This window comes from Lissotriton vulgaris, chromosome 1_1, assembly GCF_964263255.1.
Source record: "Lissotriton vulgaris chromosome 1_1, aLisVul1.2, whole genome shotgun sequence".
NCBI lineage: Eukaryota > Metazoa > Chordata > Amphibia > Caudata > Salamandridae > Lissotriton > Lissotriton vulgaris.
In genome coordinates this window covers 143,904,286-143,916,072 of record NC_141685.1, presented here as the reverse complement: position 1 = coordinate 143,916,072, position 11,787 = coordinate 143,904,286, and the positions used below count along the sequence as shown (strand labels likewise).

Genomic DNA, 11,787 nt, shown 5'->3' with positions numbered 1-11,787 from the left:
TTGGAATATTTACAAGACTAAATACACTTTGTACATACATCAAAAAACAAACATTATTTACACACTAAAAAACGTTTCTGCATCAAACATTACAAAAAATTATAATAGTTACATCACAACCAACAAATACTACAATAAAAAACATGAAGAAAAATGATTTCCAAGGGGGTATAAGCAACTTAATAGCTTGTAAACGCTTAAATACTGGACCAGCCGGTCCTAGTGTCGTGAAGTTGACAATTTATTCCACCCAAGAAAGACTGCCGATGCGTTTCAAGAACCAGGCACAAAGTCCCTGGTCTATCATCAGGGCTGTTTATTCTTTGTATCAAAATAGTTTTAAAGAGGGGTGTGATGGTTAATCGCTAGTTATTGTGGTGGCCAGACAGAGATGTCTTATTTTTTGTGAACTGCCGTAGCACGGCGAATTTTGCTTGTACGACGTCACCATCAAGGTGTAATTCTTACTCAAGTATCTTGCTCTTAAAGATTTAAAGGGAGAGACCGCAGTCACCGTCCTGCTCCTCTGCCACAGCACGCCCATGCTCGAGTCTGCTTTCTTTCAATAAAGATCTTTATTGAAAGAAAGCAGACTCGAGCACTGCGGTTTCTCCCTTTAAATCTTAAAGAAGATTAACCATCACGCCCCTCTTTAAAACAATTTTGATACAAAGAATAAACAGCCCTGATGATAGACCAGGGACTTTGTGCCTCGTTCTTGAAACACATCGGCAGTCTTTCCTGTTAGCTTTAGCTTCATGAATGTCACTTTCACTTCTGGCATTCTGGCATTCATACAACAAATCCTTCAGAACATTTGAGAATAAAGGACAATCAGTGTGGAAGACGAGTTGCTGGGAGTGCATCTGATTGTCCTGGCACATATATGCTTTTGATGTGAGATTTCACTATTTCACCACATTATTCAGAGTCTGCTGCTTACAGTGGCTCAATTCTGGTAAAAAGTAGAGTATGGCAAATCACCAAATGAATAGAGAGAGCCAAGCTTGAGAGGAGCCACGCGTCATACTGTGTTATAAGGCCTGAGGCACAAGCTGATCCATCAACCAATAACAGTGTGTAATAGGTGCAGCAAAAATTATTTAGGAACAAGGTATATGCTCTTTTATATCTAAAAATGGGTTATTTCTTGAACACCGTTGCTTCGCTTTAGTTCATTTCATATACTGCAGTGGCATTTGTTAATAGTAATACATACATTTTACCAATGAAGCTTCCATCTCCAGAGCCCTGACAACATGTCCACTCTGGATGCGTTGGGTTTACAGGTTTTAATCTTACAAGTTAGCTGAAAGTACCGTTGTTAATCCCAGTATTGTTCAGTGTTGCTTTTACAGGTACTGTGATCAGATACAATTTAATATTTTTCTTTGTATCTCTTCTTCATCAAATAAAAATCAAGTATGTTTCTTTTCTTTTAGTCCACAATGTGCTCGTCTCCCATTGTGTATGCTGATACATCATGTTGCTTTGCTATGTGTACAGAAGTGAACAATCACGAATACAAACACTTTTATAATTCTGCAAATACTGTTATCTGTTTTCCTTCTTTACTGCTAGTCCAGTCTTCTATAATCTGGTATTTCAATGTCCCACATAATTTGAATTTAATCTTTTTCCGTAATTCATTCCTCTCATAATAACTGCACTGTTCAGCTCTTGTCTATGTCCTCCGATGGGTCAATATTATTTTTGATGTTCTTAAAATCTTTTCGGAGTCTCTGCATCTCTAGGATTATTTCCATTGAGTTAAATAAAGCAGTGTATTCACAGAGGGTTGTGTGGGATCGAACATTGATAAAAGCCCTTCTCACTTTCAGTGCATTTCTATGTTTTCCCCCGTGTGTGTTCGCTGATGGCTTTGTAGCTCTGATAATCGACTAAAACTCTTCCCACATTCATAGAACTTGAAATATTTTTCCCCTGTGTGAGTTCGTTGATGATACCTTAATGCTGACGAGAAGTGAAAACTAATGTCACATTCACTACAATTATAGGGTTTTTCCCCAGTGTGCATTCGCTTATGTGTTTGGAGGTTTGATAAGTGACTAAAGCACTTTGCACATTCACTGCACTTGAATGGCTATTCCCCTGTGTGTGTTCGCTGATGAATCCTTAATGTTGAGTAACGACTAAAAATGCTTTCACATTCATTGCAAATATATAGTTTTTCTCCTGTGTGAGTTACGATGATGTGTTTCTAGATTTTCTAATTTACTAAAGCTCTTCCCACATTCACAGCATTTAAATGGCTTTTCTCCTGTGTGTGTTCGCTGATGATTTTTTAGGTGTGATGACTTACTGAAGCACTTTGCACATTCACTGCACTTGAATGGCTTTTCCCCTGTGTGTGTTCGCTGATGACTTTGTAGAACTGATAATTGACTAAAGCTCTTTAGACATTCATTGCACTTGAATGGTTTTTCTCCTGTGTGAGTTCGCTGATGATACCTTAATGCTGAAGAGCTGCGAAAACTACTGTCACATTCACTACAATGATAGGGTTTTTCCCCAGTGTGTGTTCGCTGATGACTGTTTAGGTCTGATAACTGACTAAAGCACTTTGCACATTCACTGCACTTGAATGGTTTTTCCCCTGTGTGTGTTCGCTGATGTCTTTGAAGGCTTGATAACTCACTAAAGCACTTTGCACATTCACTGCACTTGAATGGTTTTTCCCCTGTGTGTGTTCGCTGATGTCTTTGAAGGCTTGATAACTCACTAAAGCACTTTGCACATTCACTGCACTTGAATGGTTTTTCCCCTCGGTGTGTCTGATTATGTCTTTGAAGGTGTGATAACTGACTAAAGCTCTTTGCACATTCACTGCACTTGAATGGTTTTTCCCCTGTGTGTATTCGCTGATGTGTTTGGAGATATAATGAGTGACTAAAGCTCTTTACACACTCACTGCACTTGAATGGTTTTTCCCCTGTGTGTGTTCGCTGATGTCTTTGTAGCTCTGATAATTGACTATAGCTCTTTACACACTCACTGCACTTGAATGGCTTTTCCCCTGTGTGTGTTCTCTGATGACTTGGAAGGCTTGATAACTGACTAAACCTCTTCCCACATTCAATGCAATGGTATGGCTTTTCCCCTGTGTGTGTTCGCTGGTGTCTTTGTAGTTCTGATAACCTACTAAAGCTCTTGACACATTCACTGCACTTGAATGGTTTTTGTCCAGTGTATGTTTGCTGATGAAGCTTGAGTGGTGATGACAAACTAAAGCTCTCGCTGCAGGTGTATGATTCTTCTTTCTTGGTTAGTGTCTGTGGGTCAGTTATATATTTGTCAACATACCATGACTGTATTTCCTGATGGGCCAGCATGGCTGATTAAGCACACACACTTTATATGTGTGCAGTATTTTACACATTTGATTTGTGTTTTATCAATAAATGCAATAGACACCAAATAATTGCCACACTCCTAATACGTAGAAGTTGTATTTGTAGGTGATTGTGCCTTTAGATTGGATTATGGCTATGCACGCTTGAGGGTAAAGATGTATCTGCCTTCTGACCGGTGCAAATTAGGACAGTCTGTTGTATTGTAGATAGAAGAACTCATCTTTCCTTTACCTGTCAGTTGTCTGGCTCCGCTCTGTTGTGCTCTTCTCTGGTTACTGTTGTTTGTCCAGAAAGAGTTTACAATTCACCTAGAGCACGGAATGATGGCTTGTCATCATATTAGAAAACAGAGCACTGCGGTAATCACATCATACCGATCCCATGATCAAAGCTGGTGTTGGACACTTGTTTATACAGGAGTTGGTTTGTTATTGTTGTTGCCTTAATTTTCTTAAGGTCATTTCTTGGTCTTGTGGCGTGGAGGTGCACAGCTCAGCCTCTTATAATCACTGAACTGCCCTTGATGCTTCAGCCAGGATCTGTCAGTTTGTGTGCAGGTTCCTCTGTCGCCGACTGCGCTGAATACTGTAGCTCATTATTTCTGCTATTATTGAAGATTTACAGCATTCGCTTCATTATTGATGGTCAATTCATACATTCAAGGCTTGTTTTCTGTTGGATGTAAAGATATTGAAAATTACTAAATTGAAACATAATTGAATGAGAATTCACAGTGTTTAACTGGTTGTAAAAGACATTTCTGGGGAGATTTACTAAATCTGAACACAATGCAGCGCAACCACCCCCCCCCCCCTCCTCCCCCAAGAGGCTGCGATGCTCGACAGGGAGGGAGCAGGAGAGCACCATATTTTCAAAGATATGGCTCTCTCCTTCCCTCTCCCTTGCGCCAGCACTGATTACAGCAGTCCTGCGCCATGCACACACCTTAGCACAAGAGCGCTAGGGTGTGTGTGTGTGAGCCCAGCATAGGTTTTTGTACAGGACGGATACCCTTCCTGTACAAAATAGTAGACACGAGGGAATGCTTTTCCTACTTTGTATGCGTGTTGCAGAGTGCAGCGCGCATGCAAAGTCGGAAAAGGAAGGATAAATCAAAGCATTCTCCTTCCTTTGCGCCTAGTTTAAAAGGGTGCAGTTTGTTCACGCTAAACCCAATCTACTGTATTTGGTAAATTGGTTTTAGTGTGAGAAACCTTGGGTGGTTGCACGGGAACGCCCATGCACCCACCTTGACAGGCCCCAAAGGTGTGAAGGAATGTGAAGCAGTGATATGTACTCGTTCACATTACTTTTACGTTATTTCCAGCGCTAAACAAGAGTAGGGCTGGAAAGTAAATTAGGAAAAAAAGATTTTGCGCTGTTTTGTGCCACCTTTGTGACGAAAATACGGCGCAAAATATTAGTAAATCCCCCCTTCTTCTTTACCGCCTTTAAAACTTAGCAAGGAATTGTTCATCATACACAGATATTTAAGTAAAAGTTCTGTTGATCAGGTGACATCTTATTAATGTCTGAAAAGGAGGAGATTTACCAGCGTTTACAGCGCTTAGCAAAGTAAGGGTGCTCACGGAGCACCCAAGTGCTTAGCGGTATAGCTTAAGATAGACGCATATGGTCAGGATTTCAATTAAACAACAATAGAGTTTAGAAAAAGAGATGGATCAGGCGGGGCTGCAAAATTTCCAGTAACTTTTTCACAAGGTATACAACAAAAGTAACTCCATTTACACACTTCTTCTTATTCTTTCCTATTCACTTAAGATCATCTCAAATACCAACTCCTGTCTTTACCCGCTGTTCATAAGCCACCTTTGACACTTTCAACAGCTCCCTTGGTTCAAGCTTTTCTGGTTTCTTCTAACTTGGAAGATTGGGACATTATTGTCAGTTGAGGGGGATTTCCTATCGCCATAACATCTGTCCATCTCCCTGAAACTAGTGCAACTTACAGCGCTCGGTTCTGGTCCTGAAAGACAACTTTAAAAAGCAAGTCTTTAGTTCTTCCTAAAGCAGATAAAGTTCTGTAACATGCAGCTCCTTCCGGGGCTTTTGTGGCAAACAGAACAAGGGTTTCACTGTAAGGCCCATCCTTTACATTATAAGCGCAGATAAGGCAAACAAACGTTGATTCATATCATTTAATATTCAACGAGATCAGTCATTTAGTACTTATAGAGAATCCATCACAACCAATAATTTACCTGACATATCCCCGCAGCAGATGTGTGCATATTACTCTTTTTTCCACCTTTTCCACCATTACATGGCATTTGGCATGATGTTGTCCGTTTGGGGCCCAGGATGCCACTTTGTGACTGGATGGGCATTTGGTAGAGCGGGAGGAGGTGTCAGTTATCCACAGGTGATGCGGCATTTCTACCTTTCCATATTTCTCATCTTCAAGTTTATCTAATTTCCTGTCCTTCGGCCCCCCTTCTGCCCTCTGGCTGCTCACTCTGTGGGGTTCATCAGAAGTCAGAAAAAATGCCTGATAGTTACAAGGCTGTGTTTCTCACTTTTTCTACAACACTTATGCAGATAAATGGCCTAGTTTAGAGTTTGTCTAATAGATTATAGCCTCAAAACTAGGATTGGGTGAAGAATTCAGCTCTGCCGTCGGAGCTCGCAAATTTTTGCCCAGAGTGCGGAGTTCCAAAAAACTCCAAGAAGTAATGCAGAACTGAGTTTTTTTTTCTCAAGCGGTTCTCCAATGGTATGGTGGCGGGTGCTTGTGAGAAAATATAACGCGCTAGACCTCCTGGCGAGATTTCTCATTGCGGGAGGTCGCGAGCACTCAAGTGTAGAAATCTGCCATTCTCATGAAGCTGCCACTCAATTAGAATGTCAATTTGAGCGACAGAAAGCAGCAGCGCCCTCTGGAGCAACGTGTAGTGCCGTTCGTGCTGATTTTCCTGACAGTTATAAGGTTATATAAGTTACAATTATAAGGCAGACAGATATCCTGTCTGCCTTATAATTGCCACAGGATGTAATAATAATAATAATAATAAAAACATTTATTAAGCGCATGGTTAAACAGGAAAACAGTGCGTCCCCGCGCTGTGAATGCATTCCGTCAGAACTCCAGAGCAGGCCCCCCAAAACAGGAAGGAAAGAGGCACCTAATACAACTAGACCTTGGGGAACAAATGTGTCTTCAATTTCAGCCTAATGCGCGATTCCGAAGGTTCCACCCGAAGTTCAATTGGAAGTTCATTACAGTATTTGCTTGCTAGGAACCTAAAGAACCGTCCTCCCATCCGTACTCTTCGGATACGAGGGACCACCATCTGCATGCTGCCCATGGATCTCAACAACCGTTTGGGACGATATTTGGTCATCATACTCTGGAGGTAGGTAGGGCCATGGTCATGTGCGATGCGGTGGGTAAAGCACAAGGTTTTAAACCAAATGCGTTCCTGCATGGGAAGCCAGTGCAAGATTTGAAGAGCACGCTTCCCAGATGACTTCCTAAGTAGTTTCAAAACCAACCTAGCCGCCGCATTCTGGACACATTGGAGTTGGTTCAGGCCCTTTTTACTAAGGACACAGAGCAATGAGTTCCCATAATCGAAAAGAGGAGTGACTAAGGCATGCAGTAGGGTTATCCTTGCTTTGATGGGGAGAAGATCTACGATCTTACGGAGGACCTTTGGTGTGCCATAGCATTTCCCGGCTACAATTCCCAAGTGTTGAGAGTAAGAGAGGTTAGAATCTAGAAGTACACCCAGATTTTTCACCGTATCTGATGGAATGGGCATAGTACCCAAATCAGCTGGCCATCAGGCTGAAGTCCAGATGGAGGGAGACGGACCGATTTCCAAAATTTCCGTCTTATTACCATTGAGGCAAAGACAGTTATTCTTCATCCAGCCAGCCAGTGCCACAAGACAGGAGGAGAAGTTCTCTGCTGCCACAACTGGGTTATGAGATAGAGTGATCACCAGTTGGGTATCATCCGCATACGAGACAATATCCACCCCATAAGATTCCACCATCCTTGCAAGGGGCTCCATATAGAGATTAAACAACGTAGGGCTCAATATAGAGCCTAGCGGAACCCTTGTCTAAGAGACCTGGGTTTGGATTTATACGGGGGGCAGTGAACTTGAAATTTCCTATCAGCTAAAAAAGAGCCCATCCATTCATAGGCTTGGCCAGCTATCCCCATCTCACTCAAGCGTGAAAGGAGCCCAGAGTGCGATACAGTATCAAAAGCCGCACTCAAGTCCAGTAATATCAGAGCGGCAGTGTGACCATCATCAACTTTGAGGCGAAGCAGTTCTGTGGAGAAAAGGAGGGCAGTCTCAGTAGAGTGCTTCGCCCTGAAACCCGATTGGGAGGAATGAAGAAGATGGTGGTCCTCCTCAAAGCCAACCAGTTGATTTTTCACCATTTTCTCCACTACCTTGGCGCAAAAAGGCAGGAGGGAAATAGGACGAAGATTATCAAATTGAGTCATACTCAGGTTGGCCTTTTTTATGGGAACAACCTGGGCCAGCTTCCATTCCTCAGGCACCCGACTTTCTTGAAATGACAGAGTGGCCAAATTGCCTATGTGGCAACTCAGAAGAGGTAGATGGCTTCTGAGGATCTTAACAGGGGCAACATCCATTGGAGATCCAGAGTGGGTATCCGAGATTATTTTTATCAGCTCCTCCTGCGGAGGAACCTTGAATTCCTCGAGAGCGCCATTTTTCATGGGTCCATAGCAGGTCACCCTAGCCGGGGTAACTACTGTAGGGCTTTGCTGAAAAGATTCATAGATCTTCTCCACTTTACTCAAAAAGTGGTCAGCTACGTTTTCACAAATCTCGGTGGAAGGAGGGTCTTCGGCCATAGTCGCCATAAGAGATGTTAACTCCTTATAAATTAAAAAGAGCTCTTTGGATGAATTATCCGAATTTTCAATCCTCTCTTTAATGTGATCTCTTTTCGCCTTTCTAATCAGGCTATGGTACGCCCTCAGGCTACTCCTATAGGATTCTTTGTGAGTAGAATCATAATCTTTCCGCCACCGGCATTCTAGGACCTTACATTTGGCCTTAGCTGCACACAGCTCCTCATTGTACCAAGGGGCTGACCTAGATCCGCGTGTAGGGGCTTTTTGAGTCCAAGGGGCCACCTTATCCAGGGCCTTAGTTACCCAATCCTCATAATCCTTCCAAGCTCCCATGAGAGTCTGACTAAACGGAGGGATTTCCAGGTTTAAGGCAGAATCAAATGTCTCATGGCTGAATTTCCTCCAATTCCTGCGTCTAGGTGGAGGTGGACGCTTAGGTTTTTCCCCTCTGATCAAGCCCAGCGCACTAAATGGAATGAGGTAATGGTCAGACCATAAAATCCTGATAGGGGGGAATACTTTAATATCATCCCAGTTAGAAAAGATGGGATCAAGAAGATGTCCCGCTTGATGAGTTGGTCACCCATCAGATAGTCTAAGCATCAGGGCTTTCAGAGAGGTAATTACGGATTGTGCCTCAGTACAGTTAGCATCCACAAAATGTAGGTTAAGATCACCTACTATGAGGAATTTACTATACCGAAGGGCTGGCTGAGTCACCGTTTCAAGGAGGCTATCCGCAAACTGTAAGGACCCCCCGGGAGGGCGATAAATAAGATAGCCCTTAATGGTACACTCCGGGGAGACTTTGATGGAGAAAAGGCCCGCTTCGCAGTTACTAATCGATACTTGTTTCAAGGAGCACTCAAGGTCAGTTTTATGAACAATAGCTATCCCCCCCCTCCTTTTTCGAATTCCTCTGTCAATTCTTAAAAGGCCATATAGAGGCGGGACGGCCTCCCGCATATCAGGGGAAGCGGCCTCATCCAGCCAGGTTTCCGTAAGGAATAACAAGTCAGGTTGATAGTCTATAAGAAGGTTGTGGATATTCAAACAGTGTTTTTTAAAAGAGCGGCAATTCAGTAGGTACATAGAGTTGATCTGTCCCCTTTATCGTCTCCAAATCAGTGGTGGGGAGAAAGTGACAACCTCTACACCTTTGGGGCATACAATCAGGCAGCATACCATGTGTACAGTCTGCTTTGGGTATGGGACGAAGAAGAGCTAGTTCTTCACTAGAGGATCGCAACACTCTTACCCGTTCTGTGGAGGCAGAAACAGGGGTCCTGGCCCCTGGCCCGTCAGATCGTGGACGGGTGCAGACGGGCGCGCCTTGTGCGCGCCTTCGACGCGCACTTGGTGCCCCCACTGCGCCCGTCCGCTGCGCGGTCACTAACCCATCTTCCTAAATAGGGGTAGGTTTGCGAGAACTAGAGCGCTAACCCGAGTGCTGGAGATGCAGAAAGTGGTGGGTTCCTCACCCTCCGCTCAAACGCCCACAATGGATGCGGCGGAACGGGGCGGGATCAGAGAGCAGGTAGTGTTTTAGCAAAAGAATTGTAGTGCAAGCAAAAGAGCAGTTACAAACAAATTACGATACACTTTTAAAAGAACAGTTCAGTCAAGCATCAAATATTTAAAAAACACGGGCCAAATCGCACCGCGCTTCTCCCCTTAACACCCCCGTACTGAGGCTATCCCCAGAGTTCGCTCACGGAGATGACTGTCCCTGCCACTGACAGCCAGCATCCACTGAGCAGCGTCGACCTCTTCCTCCCTAAGTAAGAATGGGTTTGCGAGAACTAGAGCGCTAACCCGAGCACTGGAGATGCAGGAAGTGGTGGGTTCCTCACCCTCCGCTCAAACGCCCACAATGGACGCGGCGGAACGGGGCGGGATCAAAGAGCAGGTAGGGTTTTAGCAAAAGAATTGTAGTGCGAGCAAAAGAGCAGTTATAAACAAATTACGATAAATTTTTAAAAGAACAGTTCAGTCAAGCATCAAATATTTAAAAAAATGGGGCAAATCGCACCGCGCTTCTCCCCTTAACACCCCCGTACTGAGGCTATCCTCAGAGTTCGCTCACGGAGATGACTGTCCCTGCCACTGACAGCCAGCATCCACTGAGCAGCGTCGACCTCTTCCTCCCTAAGTAAGAATAGGTTTGCGAGAACTAGAGCGCTAACCCGAGCACTGGAGATGCAGGAAGTGGTGGGTTCCTCACCCTCCGCTCAAACGCCCACAATGGACGCGGCGGAACGGGGCGGGATCAAAGAGCAAGTAGGGTTTTAGCAAAAGAATTGTAGTGCGAGCAAAAGAGCAGTTACAAACAAATTACGATAAATTTTTAAAAGAACAGTTCAGTCAAGCATCAAATATTAAAAAAACATGGGCCAAATCGCACCGCGCTTCTCCCCTTAACACCCCAGTACTGAGGCTATCTCCAGAGTTTGCTCATGGAGATGACTGTCCCTGCCACTGACAGCCAGCATCCACCATTTTTAATGGGGCGGGCAGGATACCTGTCACATTGTGATGGAATTAATCATCCACTGAAATCTAAATCAGGCCTTTGGTGTACACTGTGTGCAGTGTGGCTAACTGGACTTGAAGGATCTTGTGGTTTGTGGGTCTCTCACTGCTTTGAGGTCACCGCAAGGCAAAACTTCTGTCAGCCGTGTCTTGTGCAGATCTTCCTTGATAGGCAGGACTTCTGTCAACTGCGCCTTGTGCAGATCTTCCTTCCAAACAGGACCTCAGTCAGCTGCTCCTTGTGCAGATTGTCCTTCCAGGCAGGACTTCTGTCAGATGTGCCTTGTGCATATTGTCCTTCCAGGCAGGACTTCTGTCAGCTGCGCCTTGTGCAGATCTTCCTTCCAAGCAGGAACTCTTTCAGCCGCGCCTTGTGCAGATCTTCCTTACAGGCAGGACCTCTGTCAGCTGCGCCTTGTGCAGATCTTCCTTCCAGGCAGGGACTTCTATCAGCTGTGCCCTGTGCAGATCTTCTTTCCAGGCAGAACTTCTGTCAGCTGCACCTTGTGCAGATCTTCCTTCCAGGCAGGACTTCTGTCAGCTGCGCCCTGTGCAGATCTTCCTTCTAGGCAGGACTTCTGTCAGCTGTACCTTGAGCAGATCCTACTTCCAGTCAGGACTACTGTCATATGTGCCTTGTGCAGATCTTCCTTCCAGGCAGGACTTCTGTCAGCTGTACCTCGTGCAGATCTTTCTTCCAGGCTGGACTTCTGTCATCTGTGCCTTGTGCAGATCTTCCTTCCAGGCTGCGGCTTCTGTCAACTGTGCCTTGTGCAGCTCTTCTTTCCAGGCTGGACTTCTGTCATCTGTGCCTTGTGCAGATCTTCCTTCCAGGCTGCGGCTTCTCTCAGCTGCGCCTTGTGCAGATCTTCCTTTCTAAGATGGACTTCTGTCAGCGGTGCCCTGTGCAGATCTTTCTTCCAGGCGGGACTTCTGTCAGCTGTGCCTTGTGCAGATGTACCTTTTAGGCTGGACTTCTGTCAGCTGCGTCTTGTGCAGATCTCCCTTCCAATAAAT

At 44.6% G+C, this 11,787-nt stretch overlaps 1 protein-coding gene across 1 annotated transcript; it reads right to left on the bottom strand.

The window, feature by feature from the left end:
- Positions 1-881: 881 nt before the first annotated feature.
- Positions 882-3,451, bottom strand: LOC147737839 (uncharacterized). Its single transcript, XM_086947496.1, has 2 exons — positions 2,210-3,451; positions 882-1,677 (listed from the first exon to the last, which is right to left on the bottom strand). The coding sequence occupies exons 1-2, from the start codon at positions 3,351-3,353 to the stop codon at positions 1,535-1,537; spliced, it is 1,287 nt and encodes a 428-aa protein (XP_086803622.1). The 5' UTR covers positions 3,354-3,451; the 3' UTR covers positions 882-1,534.
- Between the last annotated feature and the right edge of the window lie 8,336 nt (positions 3,452-11,787).